Here is a 19,525-nt window from a genome sequence, read left to right as displayed (position 1 = left end):
CTATGTTGGTAAGGGTTTCCCAAGAAGTTTCTAACTAATGCTTAGTTAAACAAATTGAGTAGAAATTTATACTGTAATTAGTTTGATGAGTGGATTGTGTTGCACAGCCCAGATTATCTAGAGTTTTCTGCTAGTGAAAGTAAAGAAATGAAAAATGAAGGCAAAGAAAATTAAGGCACTTCACTCATGGCTGTTATTTATTACTTTAAAACTTACTTTAAAGTTATTTTTAATTATAATTATTTTCTAGTGTTATATGTTTAACTCCTCTTTGAATGTTTGCTAGACATTTTGTGGGCTTGTCATTTGGATGAGATCCACAGTCTTTTTTCAGTGTGGCCAGAAACAGAAATTTCAAAGAGCGGCATCAATATTTGGATAGCCTGGTGAGTAGGCTGACATGGAATATGTTGCTAACACTATGGGTCTCATCCCCCACCATAAGAACTTGGCTTCTGTGTGGAAATAGGTTTATTCAAGTAATTTCATTTCCAAAATGCTTGGAAAAATAGTAAACGCGGATATTTTTTGTATCCGAAAAGGTGTCTGAGTTCTTTTGCGTTTTGCTAAGCTCTTGCTCTCAAAACCTCCTGTAGAAATGTATGCTGCAGTATAATTTCCTTTTTTTGTGAAAAATCTGTTTCCTATTCCCATTTTTAAAATTCATGGTGTTGGATGTCCTTGTTCTGGAGTTACAAATGAAGTTAATACAGAGTCCTTGATATATCTTTTATTGTTTATGCACTTTTAAACATCTCCCATGCTGTTAACTTGATTCCTAGGAGCAACCATCCCTTTCTTTTCATGCTCTCTCTGTAGTTTCTGACAACTCTTGAATAGTACCTCTGTGAATCCTCTCCAGGTCTGTGCACTTGGGAGAAGATGACCAATGTTTCTATGATGTTCTATGTGACGCTGCACACTAATGCACAGAAGGAAATGACCATATTATTGTTGTCATTCTGTTGTCCACTCTGTGTGTATCCCAACTTCTCACTAGCTCCTTTTGGTTAGACCAAGCCAGAGAGCAGAGTATCGTTGTGGCACGCTGCTCCACTTTAGGAAATAAACACACCCTCTTCTTGCTGTAGCTATCCCAGCTGCCAATGTTTTCATATCCTCCTGCACTCCACCACCTGGACAGTTACTGATTCCCCCAGGTCTCACTTCTGAGCTGCTCCTTTAAAATGCTGTAACCTGTTTCAGCTGGGTTAGCGGTAATGTTTTTAGCGGTAGCTCTCGGGTGGCTTGCTGCCTTGTCAGTGGAAGAGGTGACGGAGGTGCCCACGAACACCCTTCCGACAACAAATTCTGGGGGGACGCAGAGGAGGAATAGTGGTACGTGTGAGGAGGGCAGGGTCTTAGGGGGGTAGTGTCTGAGTAGCAGGGGCCACTCATCTGCAGGTGGTACATCGCAACCAACAGAGAATGTGTGTCAACATACAGAAGTAATTTACCAGTCTGTATCACGTTATTTTGCATTACAAGGCATCACCTCTTATTTCTCAACATCTTTTCTGTCAGTTCCTCTGTAATTCACCTGTTGAGCATTCAGTAAATATGTTTTATAAGGGCTAGCTCTGCTATATAAATCAAATCTGAAGTTTCAGCGTGTTGGAAGTAATGTTCTGAAAAACTTCATGCAGGCATCTATTGTCTCCTTGGAGGCAGCTTTGATACCAAACATGTTTTCCAATGAGATGTATTTACACTGAAGAAAGCAGCTTTGGCATCAGCAGCTTTGTCTATTAGCATCTAATCACATTTAGAGTATTCACACTTTATCTGAGGCTGTAACATTTTTTGCTTGGTTCGGATTTTTCACATTTATTAATTAGGCACCTTCCCTAAACCTCGGCGCTGCAGAGAGGTCAGGCAGTACCACTGCAAACATTCACGGGACTCTTCAGTTAGACAAGGCAGGTGATGCACGATTGCAGTTCTGTGGAAAATGCTGTTTCTACAAAACGTATGTGTTGATTTCTCTGACTTTTTACATGTAAGGGAAAATGGTCACCCCTGCCAAAGGCCAAACCAGACACCTTTAGAGAGCACTTTATTCAGAAGTTTTATATTATGAGATGACCGATACCCCATACAGAGTGACTGACTCGGCTGTAAATGTTTGCATTGTAGAGATCTGTTTAATAGACAAAATGAATCCCACCCCTACAACGCACTGTTAGTCTAACTCAAAGCTTTTGTTCCACATGCCAAAATCTAGCATCTTGATGACTGGGAATATCAAAGTGTTTATTTTCAGTTAAACATAAAAATTAATCACACATTTCCAACATTGGTTTGTTCTTTTTTTCGTACCTTACATTATTTTGATTTTTCATTATTTATAACAAAATGTTGGAATGGCAATTCAGATTTTCTCTTGACTCCTCATTTTCATTTATCTATTCTGTTCTTGAACTGAGCCCCTTCTGTGGTACTGCCTTAGCCGCTGCTGACACTCACGTTCTGAACAGGCATGTCCCTGTAGATAAAAGAGTTTAGGATACCAGGAGGTGTCCCTTCACAGTACGGATTTTCAGGTGACCTGCACTTTATGTTCCTAGCCCCCTTTAAAATTTCCTGGTTAATTAACCACTCACAATGTTACTTGTTACACCTAATATCTCTTCGCTAAAATAAAAAAGGCAAAATCTTATTACCTGCAATGATGGGTTTTACTTTTTTTCCCCAAAATGAAACATAGTGAATAAATTCAAGCAGTAAATAGCCCCAGCAGCTTAACCTGTTTTGTTAATTCCAATTATATTTATTCTCCTTTGTCATTAATAACGCCTTCCAAAGTGTTACTGCATCAGTACTGTGTCTGTAGAACTTCCCCAGCAGAGCTAATTGATTCTGAAATGACAAAGCAGTAAGGTTTACTAACTGTTTCCCCTGCAAAACCATTAAGGTGGCTGTGCTTTTTATTAGAACCATGTCAGCATCTCTAAACAAATTCAAGAGACCCTCAGGGGTAAAATATTTAGCTGCATAATGTAGGTTGTTAGATAAAGGCAGTGGTGAGGACAGTGCAGTTAAATATCTACTCTCTAATTAGGTTCTCTCTGAAAATGAGAAGTAGATAGTAATACATAAATTATTACAGCAAGGTACAAGTTTGCTTCGTATGGAAGCTTTCTGACAAGGCAAGATCCTTAGATGTGACCTTTCTCTTTAGCTCCTAGAAACAAAGGCAAACAATAGAGAAGTCTTCTCAGGAAAGGAGTTTCACTCTTCCTTAGTATACTTTAACCTTCAAAGTGTAAAAATTAGAGTAATAAACTGTACCTATTGCTTAGACACTGCACAGTATGTTCAATATGCCTTGTTCTGTAAGTTAGCATGACACTTACGTGATAATACTTCCAGAATAATATTAAGGAGTTAACGTTGCAAATATTTTGAAAAAAATTCCCACTTTGATAATGTCTTAGAAGAAAAGTGGATGTTAAATTATCTCTGTTACCATATGTATAAATCTTTCAAGATAACACATGCATGTGTTATATGGATAGCTGATCTTTGTTATTCTGCTAACAGTAGCGATGCAATGTCCCTTTTATTAAGTTATTGTATTTTTGTTTCACTCGTATGCCCAAGATCTAAAAACTGTAATGGGTGGGACAGAAACAAAACTGACCTTTCAGGTAGATATCCAAGAAGTGTAACTGATTTTTGTTGCATTATTGTAAAAATATCTTACATTAGGCAGCAACTACCCAATTGAAATCAACAGTAATCACTCACGGCACTGTTTTAACATCTCCTGGCTTGTACAGTCTTTCCATATTGACCTTTTCCTTTACATTTCCTCTTGTAACACCAGAAGAACAAGGTCTGTGATTGTAATTAAATCAATCTGACAATGAGTCACTCTCTGGCAGCTAAAGAGGAATCAGGAGAAAAATAATCTAATCTTAAATATGAATGGTATTTGCTGGAGGGAAGGGAGGAAGGGAGGGTGTACGTAATTTTTTTTAAAGGGGAATGTAAAACTTGCCAGGAATTAATTACATTTTTTTTCTTGGATTTTTCTCATAATCTTCTGCTTTATGATCAGGAGTGGCTGCTGAAACAGAGTATCTTCGCAAATTAGTGCCATGTTGAAATCACCTGTAAATACATATTTCCTTGTGTATGCAAAATGGCAGGTTTGTTTTTAATCACAAACATTGTTAGAGGCAGAACTAGTGGAAGGCAGGAGAAAGACCACCTCTTTTTTTGCATCTGTTAACCACTGGCACAACTTCTGAAACTGTAAATTTATGCAGTAGGCACCTGAGCATCCTGTACTGGTGAAAGCTATAGTTCTGGAGTGCCATCTGTATAGCCTTTATCCTGGCATGGAAATCTACAACTGGCTGGTGTGAAATGCTGAGCTCCGGGCATTTCTGAGCTCCTCATCCCCTATGGAGCTTATGTGCCTGCTTACGCATTTTATTCTACATTCACTTGAGGTCCAAGCTTGGATTACCTTTTTGAGACCAGACACACAACTGAGCAATGTCTGTTCCCTTCACAGTTGCATGTCGGGTTCTCTGTAGCATCTAGAATGAAAGTCTCAACTAGGCTCTAAGGTCTTTGATGCAAGATCATCTTTCCATCCTATACGCATGTATGGTTTTTCACCTAGTTTTTGATATATTGTGTCTTCCTATAAAAAAGTGATTTTATTTCTGGTTGCATCCTGAATGTGGGGTGTTTTGTAATGTAAGTAATAAAATATTATAATACTATGTTAATAGTAAGCTGCTCCATTCCCATATTGCTGTCTTGAATTGGTGTTTTAAGCTCATATGAAAAAAGCTCTCAACAGGTACTCAAAGCCACTGTGACTGTCAAAAAGCTGACAGGTAGCGTACTGCAAAATTGCAACACAATCAAAAATGCTAAGGCTTCTGGAGATAAGAGAGGAGGGTACATTCTGGTACCAAATGTGGAATAGCTGTTGTGTGGAAGGTAATACGAGTCTCTTTCTCTTTCCTCTAGAACTATTTAAGATAAAAGTCATCCTAGAATTGTCATTTGTCTGACTGATTATTTACTAAACTCATCATGTTCTTGCTAGAATGCCTTTTAGCCAAGAATGAGCTTAGGCTTGCCTAAGATTGGATATTAATTATATTAGATTTAGTGTAGAGTGAAGGTGAATATTGCAATGTGTAGTAAAGAAAATGCAGCAAGAAATCAGACTATTTTCTATAAGGAGCCTTAAGAATGTTTAGCATGAAGATTGGAGGAACAGCTCCAAGTAATGTATCATGATAATACATACACCCAGTGTTTGGTACCTGATTCGGCTTGCATAGCTATGCATTCAGACTGAAGGGATACTAAGATTCTGAAATATGAAAAAATCAGTGAAATAATGATAATTCCTTAAACTCACAGTCAAGTTAATTTATAGGTAAGGCCTCTCTTCCCTTCTTAAATCATCTGCCCAGAATTACATATTCTCATTCTTTAATCATGTACATGATAAGGAGGTTTGGCAGAGTGCATGGCTGTTATACTTGATGAGCTAAAATATACTGTCACGGAGTACATCCTTGTATCTTATTTTATGCCATCGTGTTTGGTTTAGTGTAAACACTTAGCCATTTAATGTTTTAATTGAATGTTTCTTCTTTTCATCAGCAGTAAAATGTTAATAGGTATTTCTAGTGAGGGATGGGTTTTAAAGACAGCCGAAAAATACTGGAGGGTCCTGAATGTGAAAATGCAAGTGGCCATTAAGCCACAGCTATTGCTGTAAGGGATGAAACATTTGAACTTACATAATAAGCAGATCAAAATTCCAGACGTTCTATAATTAATTCACAGTGGAATTAATCTCTCGCAGCTCATAGTAAGATTCTATATAACTGATGGTCTCCTTTCAAGCTCTCATGAGTGTGGTAGGTCCTAGATTAAGTCAAGACCTACCCGTCTTTTCTTGGAAAGACATTTATTCCCCATGACAGAAAAAATTGTGTGCGTTACATTTTTATTTCTTCTTTTATCTTTCTTTTTTTTTATTTTTATTCTGTTTATTATTTATTCTTTGGCGAGCTACCTAAGTCTTGGTAGAACTTTTTCCACTTTCTTAGTTTAAGTAACAAAGGGAAGCATGATTTGGTGCCAATTGTTTTCCACCATCTACCATAAAAACATACTAACACTCGGGCAATTGCAGAGTGCTCTGCACCCGCAGACGTGGCTGTTTCACACGATTGTCTCTAGAGCAGTGGCTATCTTGGTGATATCAACAGTGCTCCCCAGCAGGTCTGATTATTCAGATAGGATTTCTGTTGGAAAGTCCTGCAGCTTTTTCCCCATCCATATATCCAGGTGTTATTAACAGCTGTCGTTTTCTATAAAGCATAGAGGTCCCCAACAAGTGGGGAACTAGTTAGCTTACAGCCGTGAAACTTTGGGAGAGCCATGATCATCCCCCACCATAATAAAACAAGTATTGATCAAGTTTATATCTCCATGCTGGAATAAATTTCAAGGTGTAAAGGTAAGGAGGCATCTCAGCAGTCAGTTTTCCAGCAGCTGGAATCACCAAGGTTGCTGACAGATGTGCATTTTGACAGTAGTCCAGAAGCCTTGCCAGAGGACAGAGGAAGCTGAGATTCTTTTCTTGCATTAATTAGTAGATTTTGTCCACTGAGAGCCCTTTTCAAATGTTTCATGTTCTAATTTTTCCTGGAACATTAGAATACATGAATTAGGAAATACTTTTAAAAGCAGAATAGCAGTAGCAATAGCAGCTTCCTGAGTTCAGATGTGGTGTTGTGAGTTAGTATTATTTTCAGTCATTATGGTTGAGCGAGTAAAACAATACAGAGGATAGATGTGGATCAGTAGGTGCATCGTTTACTGCTGGGTTTTTCCATTTTCAGAGTTGACAGCAACAATTTTCACTTTAAAAGTTTATTATTGTTGGACCTGACTTTCAGTTCATATAAATCAGACCTACCTTGATTTAAGACCAGCTGAAGCAATGGTGGGTTTTGTCAAATCAGTGCTTCTCAAAAGATGAATAGTGCCCTACATCTAACTGTAAAAACAAATTTCAAGCAGTGGCCATTAACTTGAATTATGAAATGGAAAACAGAGAAGGATGATATTTGTCCCACGGTGATTAAGGACAGCAAGATACACAAGGTGATAGAAAAATCTTCATTATTTCTGTCAGTGTTTAGTTGTAATCCATGATATGCACATGAATGGTACAAAAATTATGCAACAAATATTGTCATAAATGTTAGGCAATGCTATGAAATATTTCTTTTTATTTTAATCATGTGAAATTTACCTAATACCACTTTTTTTGGAATTATATAATCTGAAATTCAGTTCAGAGATCATACTGAGCTACCGAGAACAGTAACAGTGTGAGAAGATTGAGGAGCTTTCCACTAAAGGATCCTTGAATATTTTTAGGAAGGTCATAGTGCTTAGCTACACAAAAAAGAGAGAGAGAGAGACATAAAATGTTTGTCTGCATTGCAGAGAAGCATAAAATCAGTTCATCATATGGGAGCATAAGGTATGGAGATAGTTCTGTGAATATATTATTTTTGGCTGTCCATGACAGCTGAGAAATAATACATGCTGATTTTAAAACCCGTCTGTGGGTAGTTATTTTATTCTGTTTCAAGAAGTATGTCTTTTTTTGCTTTAAAATAGCTTGAGTGAGTATTACATATATTTAAATGAGTTTGAAGCTGCTTTAGGGTATGCAGGAATGCGTGTGTGTGTGAGAATGAGTGAGAGAGGGGGAGAGAATTCGAGCTAGTCCTTAACAAATATCTGCTCTTTTCTGTTGCAAGAGAAGGATGCATGCAGACAAATAAGTAACTCATTGTGATTTTTGCCTATAATTTTAAACATGGTGTGATGCAGAAAAATCAAGGTGTTAATCTTTCTGTACAGGCATTTTATTATAGATATCTGTATGACAAGAAATTATAAATGATAAATACGGTTATGGTTGTAGGTACCCTAACATCTTTTACTTCTGGCTTTCAGTTAGGTTTTGGACACGTATATTGGTAGTGGTACAGATGCAGAAGTTAGAGACCAAACTGCTTAAGGGTTTGGTCTGGACAGCATTAATCCAAATGTCACTGCAGGGGTGGAGATGCTCATGACTAGCTGAAGAACATCTATTCCTTCAGTCAGTCAGTGCTGCATGGACTTGCTGGAGGTCACAGATTAAGCCAGCAGCACCTTCAGTATATGGGCACACACATTTCTGCTCTCTCAGAACCTCAGCAATTTTTGAAGGGAAAAAAATATTGTGTGTGTGTGTATATATATATGTGTGTGTGTATATATTTATTTGGGGAGGGGGAGAAGGGGTGATTATGTTTCATGCATTATGCGTCTGTGGTAATGGAGGATTCCAGCTCCAGTCTCTCCAGAATGAGCTGCATCAAATACAGCCCAACGCCACAGTTAGCGTATAAAAATAATTGGATTTAAGCATACGCTTCACATCAAGCATGCCTGGTCTAAATCATGTCAAACCATACGTGTGTGTTGGTCCTTTGCTGCGTTACAGCCCTGATGTAATCGGTTCACACGTTTTCCTTACTCGCCATAAATTCACCCAATTTTTCTCACCTTGGGCATACTGTTCTGTATAATCTTGGCAGGTGAGGCAAAAGGTAAAGCAAATGACTGGGAACACAGAGCTTTGAGGTTGTTTAGGTGTTTACATCGTTGTTATCCAAATTGCACCTGGGCATTTGCTCAAAGCAGAAGACATAGTGAACCCCACTGCAAAGGGAAGTGTATATTTTCTATGAAAATATTAACTTTACAACCATCACATGAATGCATTTCCATCTATTTATATGGGTTGAAGAGTTCATTCTGAAAATAAACAACCAAAGTTGATATGCATCACAATTAAGTGTTCTTTTTCTTATGACCACACCAGAATTTGCAATGGAGTGGTCGTCTCTGAAATATCTTTTCTGAGTTTTCTGTGGATGTGTTGAGGTGGTGAGGTGGGTGGCATCATCTTAGCTGGTGCTGGTGATACTGAAAGACATTATGTTCTAGAAAGGGAGAACTATGAAATCTCCCAAAGGGAAAGCATGTCATTCCCATGGGAAAATAAGGCATGGGAAAGACATTTCTTTAAATGTTGTATAAAAGCAAACTGCTAACAAAGACAAGAACACACAGGAAATCAAAGAAAATTGATCAGAAATTGAAAAGGATTTACAGCAGGTTTCCAATACTGAAATGTCGTTTAAAGATTAAAATCTATATAGTAATTACAAGATACAAACCAATCAGCATCTCTGCTTCTCTGAAGGGCATCGGCCTTTGCTGGCGCACTAGAAGAGGCAAATGTGCTACCTAACATTTTCCCACAGGTGTTCTCGGGGAGAATGCTTCTGCTATGCACAATTCCTGTAGTTTTCAGTAACTCTTTGAATAAAATACTTCACTCTTCACATATCCCTGCTGTACCTTTTACTGAAGACTGACCACTAAACAAACATCTTTTGTTTCTCCTCAAAAAGCATAAAATGTTGACCAAGATTTTAACTGATTACTAGTACATCGGTTTACTGGGAAAAGTGCATTTTTCATTGAGGTTATATTACGATGATTAGCTTTATTGCTTGTCAAGGAGAATACCTGATATCCACTTAGAGCCTAGCCATCATGAAACATTTCTGTGGACACTCGATAGTGAAAACAAACTGTGGCTAATGGCAGCCTGAAGTTCATTCCCAGCTAAGTGCTGCTCTGGGCCAAGCTAAAACACCACCACAGCTCTAGCCAGCGCTCACAAGGCTTGGTTTTCATCTTCTGCCATGGATTACTGCTAGCTGCTGTTTGCTTCAGTGGTCATTCATTTCCCATACCATTTCATGCCTCTCTTTGTTGTTGTGTGACCTCTTGTAACTTTCCCACTTCATTTTATCTTTAAAATAGATATAGCACTTCTTCCTACTCAAGAGGGTAAAAATGATAGCAATGTGTGACTCACTGTATTGTTCCAGGATTTTCCATCTCCATTTGGCAGTCATTGCTCTTCTTTTTGTCTGTCTTTGTCCCACCTCTGCCCCATCACATTTCCACCTGACCCACACACATGTATTGTGACAATGCTGTTATCTCCATTTTTATTCATGTCTTTGTTTATACAGAAGCATAACCGGTTATCTTAACACAGGACTGAACATTAATTGATATTTGCGCTGTGCTGAGCATGTTGATGTTAGTCCTGCTGCAGAGTCCAGAGTTCAGAATGACTAAGAGCTCCTGGGACTTGCCAAAGGTAAAAGCATTACAAAGAAGACTTTTTGTTTGTTTTTGTTTTTATTAGAAATATATTTGCTGAGACATGGCAAAACTGTGTCCTGTAAGGAAGTGATTGCAGAGGGTGGGTATTGGGAATTGGGAAGGATGAGCTAAATGTTCAGTACGTATGTGGGCCAAACTTGGATGCACGTTCCTCAAACTGATTCTGTAGCTAAATGCTGGAGATTGCCTGCACCTGCTTTGCTCCTGGTTGTGCAAGAACACAATACCAAACTGTCAGGTTAGATTTTAGTTAGATTTTAAAGTATCAACTACTATAAAATCCTATTTAAAAGCACAAAAGTGGGAAGTGCTATGGTACGTCACCACTTTTTACTGGATGGGACCAGAGCAATGTGGCTGCCCTGGTCACCTTGAGGGGACCAGGGGCATCTGTTTCTGCAGTGGGACATCTATATTCTGTCTCTCGGGTGCATCCAGCTGGCTACAAAGAGGAGCCTCCAACTTACTGCTTCTACTTATTCTGGTATCATTGCTCTCATCCTTCTGTGGGATTTGTGGATCAGTTGCAAACCACAGCAACATATTGTTTCCCTAAGGTGAATGGTGGTATCTGAGCACACCTGCGTATGTGGCATGGCATAGTCAGCAACTAAGAGGCACTTCTCAACGCAGAGGCTTTTCGCTGTTTATTAAATAATAGGAAATATTTCATATTCAAATTTCAGCTAGTTGTACTGGGGCCAAATTTAGGAGACCAGATAGTTAGCTCTTCAGGGCTACGGCTTCAAACCACTGTAACATCTGCAACGTCAGTCATCATTCCTATAAGGGCAGAGTTAGAGCTATGAAGGGAAGGATGGAGTTAAAATCCACCACCACAGCATGGCAAACAGTGTCATGTTTTCCCATAGAGGAAACCATAGGAGAAGCAAAGGTAATGTAGAATAATTATATCAAAGAAACAAAATTACAGAATATTAAACAAAGCACTTACATCAGAGCAACGTGTCAGACAGAGGAAATGGTAGCTGTAACGGAGGTCTCATGACAAAAGCAGCAAATTAAACAGCAGAAACTTCTGGAGGATAAAATCAATGTTCTGCTGCTTTTGTTTCCCATTTGTCAAGGTGAGTACCAATGCTGGTGCAAGATGAATAGGGTGGCCAGCTGAGCCATAGGGGGTGAATGGCATCTTCCAATCTGATGGCAAAGTGAGCAACTGGACTGGCTTAGTATCATAACCAGCACCGCAGAGGCACACCCTAACACTCACTGCAAGTCGTTGCTCCTCATGTGTTGGAACCAAATCCTCCTCAATAAAAATTTGGGCATAACCATCAGTGCCATAGCTGCTTGACGTTTTGAAACTATATTAGCAGCTGCTACAAGTAAAAATCTCCCATGTCTGTTAATACATTTTTTTTTTGTTAGTTATGATAAGTTACAGTTATTAAAATGCATGCTCCTGTGCTGTTAGTCTTTTCATTTGTTTTCTTCTAATTTCACTTTGAACATTGTTAAAATGGTTTTCATTGTAACAGATTTTATTATTGCTTGGCTCCACTTACTGTAAACCTTTTTCATCATTCAGAAGCCATTCAAATGTTTTCACTGTAAAATAGTTTCCAGCCAGTTTTCTGTTTGATCAAAGCTTTCAGAACTACAGCCACATGAAATGTCACATTACTTTCTGGACTTTTATCTATAGTACATGGGCAAAATAGGTACAGATTTCTAGCAAACAGAAGAAAACAATTGAATAAATCTTTCTTTCTGTGTCAGTGCTTTTCAAGTCAGCACTGATCTTGGGGTAAAATTTGAAAGAAATACTTAGAATAAAGTAAAATGCATTTTAAAAACAGGTCTTATTTTGCAAACTAAAACACTAAACTAGGGAAAATAATTTTCAGATATTCATTACATGTCCTTCAAAGCTGTGCACAATAATCAAATATGCTTTTATGTCTGCAGGCAATATTTATAATGTTTCATTGTTTTAGAGTACAACTCAGAATATTAAGTCTATGATTTTCAAAAGGTTTGTGTCCTCTGAATTCTTCAGGATGCTTGAATCTCTTCAGCTCATTTTAGAAATATTATTATAAAATAGTAGAGTTCAATTTTCTTTGCACAGCATTAAAAGGTTCTATATGCTAGATCTTCAGAGAAACCAGGAAAAAGACAATTTATATGATTTTGCCAGTTTAAAGCAAAGAAATAAATTAGAATCCTGAAATTAGATTTTCTTCATGTCAGCTGCAGAGAAACCCAGTTTATTTTATTTACATTCCATTCTTGACAACTGCTTGAAACTTTACATAGATCTCAGGAAAACGAGATGAATTGTCAGAGGTTTAAAATGTCTGTGCAAACACTGCGTCTGCAGTGCTTACACAGAACTAGGCTCATCTATGACCAGTTCAGTTCACTTTCAGTACACACTAAAGTGTAGGTTAGATAGCAGCAAATGTCTCAATGAGCTACGTTAGAGAAGAGAAGAATCTTTAGAAATCCTTTCAACTTGCATCAAGTTTTATAAATGTTCATTTATAAAACTGGCTTAATCTCTGCTTTGCTGGGGTACATGTACCCGTTAATTTCAAGTAAGCTGATATGTATTTGGACTACATGTCTTTTTTTGCAGTAACTGGAACAATATTCATTATTTTTTATAGATTTGTGCAACTTCAAAATCATGGAACGTTATTATATTTGAGAACCCCTGAAGTAGCCATCTGTCACTAAGACAGCAGTGCTTTAAGCTCTCATAGGGAAAATACTTTAAAGTTCAATTGTTTAGGATAGGTGTGTACAAGGTGTGTACAGTCTGCAGAGCAGACTGACCGTGTCTGTCCTCTGTAGGAGTAGCCTTGCTCTCCATTGTGCTCTTTGCGGTCTCGTGGGGTCCTGTGACTCTATTATTGTTTCGTGTATGCGACCTTTGTACCCACGGTGCAGTGAAAGCCACGAGGTGAGGGTTTCGGGGAGCGGACATGTGCTGCGTACCACGGGGTATGGCACAATGAGGTGTATAAGGGTACAAAGGATGCAGAGATGGTGCTGGAAGACTCTGCAGGGTAGCAAGAAGCAGATCTAGAGCAGAGTCTACCTCAATTCTGCTATTTGGGTTTGCCCCCAATCTCTTGAACCACGCTAAGGTTTAATTTCTAGATAGTTAATTGGAGCAGTTGAAAATGGAGCTAAGGGTGACCCAGCAGTTACGCAGTGTGGATTCAAGGGCTCATAAGTGCACCCTGGGCTTTGGGCCCAGCAAGGGCACTCTGTCCAGTCCAGTACCAATACCCCTGCTGAAGCTAACTTTCATCTGAGGAACAAGACTGCCTTGATCAGTGATGCCAGTAGTCTTAATGTCTTACACTGTTTTAAAATACCATGATGAAAACAATGTTAAAAACTTCAAGTTCTTAATAATGTTTTCTTATTCCAAATATTAAAAAGTCTTGAAAAGAGAACCTGGACCCAAGTTTCTCTACTTTATAGAATAGAATAGAATCATAGAATGGTTCGGGTTGGAAGGGACCTTCAAAGATCATTGATTTCCAACCCCCCTGCCGTGGGCAGGGACACCTTCCACTAGACCAGGTTGCTCACAGCCCCATCCAGCCTGGCCTTGAGCACTGCCAGGGATGGGGCATCCACAGCTGCTCTGGGCAACCTATGCCAGTGCCTTGCCACCCTCACAGTAACAAATTTCTTCCTAATAGCTAATCTAAATCTGCCCTCTTTCAGTTTAAAGCCATTACCTCTCATCCTATCACTACATCCCTTGAGTCCCTCCCCATCTTTCCTGCAGGCCCCCTTTAAGTACTGGAAGGCTGCTATAAGGTCTCCCTGGAGCCTTCTCTAACAACCCCAACTCTCTCAGCCTGTCTTCACAGGAGAGGTGCTTCAGCATTCTGATCATCTTCATGGCCCTTCTCTGCATTCGCTCCAAGAGGTCCATGTCTCATGTTTGGGGCCCCAGAGCTGAGTGTGGTGCTCCAAGTGAGGCCTCATGATAGCAGAGCAGAGGGTGAGAATCACCTCCCTCAGCCTGCTGGTCATGCTTCTGGTGAAAGAGCAAGTGGACTTGCTCGACTGCAGAGCGGGAACCTGTTTCCTCTTTTTTCCTTCTTTGAGCCCATCAGTCACGAACCGTTTGCAGTGCAATAGCTCAGCTTCAGTGGAAGAAACTGAGAATTTCCTCTTCCCCCTACTTTCTGACCTGGTGAGGAGGCCAACTAATTGTGATGCAGCAGCTATGAAGCTGAATCCCATCCAACCAAGAAGATCTGTCTTCCATGCCCCAAGTGACTTCTCTAATAACGCTCAGGTTGTATGTTAAACATGGTCTCTAAAAACACCTCCATAGTGGTTGTATTTTATGAGCCCTGTTGTCAGCCTTTGAAGATACAACATAAGCACCTAAATCCAGCAGAGCTGTCAAGCCCATACCAGAGATTGGTTCCGAGACTCTGAGAGAAATCGGATTTCTGACACAGCAGTGTCAGCAGAGTTTTCTGTGGGATAGCGTCAATGTTGCCATTATTGTTAACTAACCCTCTCTGGGGAACCTGGAGGTGTAATCCAGACTGAAGATCTCGTTGCTGGGGCCGAGAAACTTCAAGTTAAGGCTCACATTGCTGAGAGTCATAATATTACTTCCCCTTTTGGGCTGTAGAATTTTATTTTGAAGTAGGAACTGGGATTTTCTTTCCTTCTGCCAACATCTTTCTGAAAGGATCTAATAAACCTGCTAATCAGATGATAGAGTTTTGCATGTGAATTGCTTGTTTCCTCCTTTAGAACCGTCTATATGTCACTTCAATTAAAGCCTGGCAGATTATTAAATTGCTAGAATGAAGAACCAGCAGGACTTTCCATCTTTATACTTTGCAGGACATTTCTAGCTCAGAGTGCTTTCCTTCTCTATTGGTTAACCAGTGAGAAGTCATACAGCGTTATCCTTTTTTCTGCAGAAGGAAGTGTTGTGTTGCAGCGTGGTGCTGCTGCTGGTTGCTCACCGCAGAACATAAGCTTGCAGAATCCAAAGCCTTTTTTATTAACAGCAGATGTCAAGCAGTCCTGTCAAAATGCCAGGGTTTATTTGATAGCAGTGATATTTTTGATGCCATATCGATGTCGAGCAAGTTCTCTGTCTTTTTATTAAACAGCCAGAAGAGTTATTTGCGTGCTGGACAGATACACTAATTACTTTTTTTTTTTTTTTTTGGAGGGTGTCATTCCCTGAGAGTGAATAATTACAGTTTGACAGGTACTTTGAAATATTAGTGGCAGATTTGGGAGTATTTGAAATTAGAGCATAAAAGAGCTAATAGGAATTGATGGGGAAGAGGGAAGCAGAAGACTTGGATACAAAATGGTGGTCTTTTGTTGTTTTTTATTTTTTTCCTCTTTTAAATGGTATATGATGTTATGGGATTGGCTGGCATTGCAGAATCCCTGTGCAGTTGCAAATTAAAATGGATTTGTTGTTCAAGTCAACCATTTCATATTCATCTTCTGTGTCAGAAAAAAGCTTTTATGTGACAATAAGCTTACTGGGGCATTATTAAATCATTTAATCCAGTTGTTTGATGAGTTCCATGCCCTGATTACTTATAACCATGAAAGATTATGTATCAGAGAAACAACTTTTTGATGAGTGCGGTTTTTTTGCTTCTTGAGTTTATAATACCAGTGGTTTGCTTCTACCTTCACTTCCACTTAATCCAGGGAGTTCAAGTAATTTGTTTCCATGCAGAATGCCTTTCAGGAAAATCTCTCAGGTTCTTGATAAACGCACTGTATTCACTTTCCTCCCGACAGATCCACAGCTTTGCTTCCCTTCTTTGCTCAGTACCCCAAATACACCTTTGCACATGCACTGTTCTGTAAGTGAAAGGTGGCTTTAATGGGATGACACACACTTAAAAGGGTCTGTGGTTTTAGATACCTGTTGAACAGAGACTTTATTTTCATCTTGCTTTACAGCTTCAGGTTCAGGTAATGATTTCCAACAAATTCTCTAGGCATCTTGTTCACCTGTACAGGACCCATAAATTTAATACTATGGACTTGGAGGCTATGTTTATAGGGCAGTATAAATACTGGCCAGGAACCAATCCCAAGGCCAAGTGGCACCAGGTGTCCCCTCGTCCCCATTACTGAGGGCACGCTTTCCAACAGCTGGCTTGCTGCAAGCAGAGCTCTTCAATGCAGTTTGGAACAAAGCTGGAGCTGCTGAGTCAGGTGAACCGACCTGGGTACGGTGCTTCAGCCATCTTTAATTGAGCAGGGTAGGTGAGCCCTCTGAGTTTCACTTAATTGCAGGTTGTCCTTTGAACTAGCTTTGCCGCTGCTGGGGGTGGACTTGCCTGATTCACCAGACTGGCTCGTTCTGCCCTGATCATAAAGCAAAGCATGATGCTGCATGGGCAGGTTTCTCAGGGACCCTTGCTTGCGTAGGTGAATGTGGGGTGGCCCTGAGACACAGGACTGCTGAGGGGGGAGGAGTGGACACAGTATCTAATAAATTTATGGTTTCTGTGTGCTGGTTTACATGCTTCGGCAAAGTGTGTTTGTCTTTGGCGTTTGTTTGACACTTCCACTTGCAAAATTGCTACAGCTGGAGTTGTAAGCAAATGATTTCTTTATTATTCATAGTGGCAGGTGCTGCAACAGCCTTTTGGATAGAGTTGTACTCTCTTGGTCCGTGATTTCTATATATCTGATTAGATGGTGCCATGCTGCTCAGATGGGATGCTAGTCCTCCAATAAATGTATTTTGTTATGCAATCAGTTATATAATGCATTATCATTATTATTTCCATAAATCACTTTTAGTTGGCAGCTTTCTGTTGCCACTTGGGATTGTTCCAGCAACAATTTGCATCCTTTCTGTACAGCATTCTAAAAAGATTTTGGAAGTTAACATAGCCTGGGTTTGATTTTAATAGCTGGTACCCTTCTGGCTGCGCTAGAACTCAGAAACCAGCTATCTGTGCAGGATTGACATGTTTATTTTGATTCACATATCATTTATGTATTCTTCAAGAAATGCTTATCCCAAGATTCAGTGTGGCAATTTAGGCACCTGCCTCCACTGTGCATATGCCAAGAGTCGTGATGCTAAAAATCAGGTGCCTGTCCCCAGCAGGGTGGTTGAGAACAATGTGGCTCACTGCACAGTCGGGGGGCAGAATGGTGTGCCTGGCTCAGAAAAGCGTTCCAAAAACCTGGCACGCTGATGTGGGACTTGCCTGTCCCTTGCCAATCAACACAGCCTGTGTCTGAATTTCTCATTCCTCTGTGGAAGTGAGATGCGTCTGCTAGAACCTTCTCCTGAGGGCTCAGCACTGACTCGTTTTAAGTGATGCTGTTAGAGAAATTTTGGCTTGTAGTGCTGTGTTTCTGCTTCTTAACCTTTGCAGAATGAGCCAATGTATAGACTTGAGAAATAAGTTGAATTTCCTCTTCAGCGATACGGGAATCAGAAGCACGTTCTTCCTTTCTAGGCTGGAGGAAGGCAAATCCTCCAGCCTGTGTAAGAGCAAGAGCAGAAAAGGTCTGGCACGAGGCTCTGTGCAGGTACCACAGAGCCCGGCACTGGTGGGCCATGTCTGGGGAAGGGGGCTCAGCTCCGTGTCTCTGTGGGCATTTCACCATCACTGAGCTAAAATTAAAAAGGAGCCCGGATGAATCCATACAAAATAATTCAATCCAGGCAAGCACGCAGCAGTGTGCAGGAGCCAGAGCTGGCCTCAACTTGGAGCTAAAGCCAAGCTACAAATTGCCATTAACAAAACCTGATTTGGATTCAGCCACTCGTTATTTTCGCATCTAGAAGTGGCCACCTCACTTGGTCCCTGCTGGCTAAAGACAGGCTAGCTTCAGCTGCTGCTCAGGCAGACCTTCAAACGGAGCAAGAGGCCTTTTTACAATGAAATTGCCTTGTAGAAGGGAAAACAACTGTCCTCTGGCTGTGCTTTTCCCATGATTAAGACATGCTTGACAATTCAGTTCTGTGCTTAGAGGAGGAATTTTCCAATATCTCAGTAAAATTCTTCATCAAATAAAAGGTAAATAAAAACCATGTTTTTACAGACAGTTTTAGTGCCACAGAGGTAATATTGACAGAAGAGATAATGGAGCACTTGGTGCAGCTGATGGAAAGGTGCAGATGGTTGTCCATATGGGGACAAGCAGATAACAAGAACAGGGAGTGTGTCACTGGGAGGCGCAGGAGGGGCTGCTTTTTCAGCTGGCTGCAAAATGGGCACTTCACACCTGTGAGTTCACTGGTATCTGGAAGAATCAGTTCAGCCTTCTGTTTAATTAAAAAAAAAAAATTAGGTGCAGTTTCACCTATTATGCTAGTTTCACCTATTTCAACTATTATGCTAGTTTTCACCTATTATGCTAGTTTCATTTACAGACTGCATTGCTGGGAGAGTTGATGGATCTATCATATGGAAGGAGAATGGGTGATATGCATTTAATCACAGGCAATAACCTTCTCATTTGGGCACTGAAAGCTGTTAAAGGGAAAAGTAACAGACCAAGAGGTGCATCCAAGTATGATTTTAATGGTACCACTTTCAGTTAGCATGTCAGACCCAAAGCAGGGAACTGAAAAATATGAAGAAAACAATATGGCAAGTCAGTTTCACCACGTCCCTTGGACAGAAGGACCCTCTCCTGGTCACAGGTGAACAAGAACCATCACTCTACTGCCCCGGGCTGCTGTAGCCACAGTGTCCTATGCTTCCCAGCCATCGGTGCAGCTGCTCACACGTCTTGCCAGCAGCCTGTGTGCTGCTCACCAAGCCCCACCAGCACTGTGAGACACATTCAGGCATGTTCCAGTGTGCTGGACCTCTTGCAGAACATACCCTGCTTTTGCTAGAGACCTCTCCTAGACTCAGTCTCTGCAAGAGAGGTGGACCCAGATTGGGAATGGGCACAAGGCTGTCCTCAGCAAGCAAAGCTGGATATTTCCCATGATTTTTATTGATGAGCTCTGAGTTTTATGCATTGTGTGGGGTGGTGATGATTAATAATGGCATGTGTTATCATCCTGAAATATGGAATTATTTGAAGGAAAAAAAACCCTATCATTATTAAAGAAAAATTAATTTATTTCTTACAGGTGCTGTTTCAGAAGCTGTGTAAGGAAGAAGCAGGTAAGACACTGCATTACTTCTTGAAAGTTTCTTGGTGGCTTGTGTAGACATGCATG

At 40.1% G+C, this 19,525-nt stretch overlaps 1 protein-coding gene across 2 annotated transcripts in view; it reads left to right on the top strand.

Annotated features, from left to right (window-relative positions):
• The window catches only part of STARD13 (StAR related lipid transfer domain containing 13), a 312,260-nt gene that overhangs the window by 124,991 nt on the left and 167,744 nt on the right, over positions 1-19,525 (top strand). For both annotated transcript variants that reach the window (XM_080377503.1, XM_080377500.1), the window contains one exon: positions 19,436-19,469. In XM_080377503.1, the coding sequence (XP_080233629.1) occupies positions 19,436-19,469 (34 nt within the window). The remainder of the gene's footprint in view (positions 1-19,435; positions 19,470-19,525) is intronic.

Source organism: Falco punctatus, assembly GCF_963210335.1.
Source record: "Falco punctatus genome assembly, chromosome: 2".
NCBI classification, from domain to species: Eukaryota; Metazoa; Chordata; class Aves; order Falconiformes; family Falconidae; genus Falco; species Falco punctatus.
Note: the sequence above shows the minus strand (reverse complement) of the source record. Positions and strands in the feature narration are given on the sequence as shown.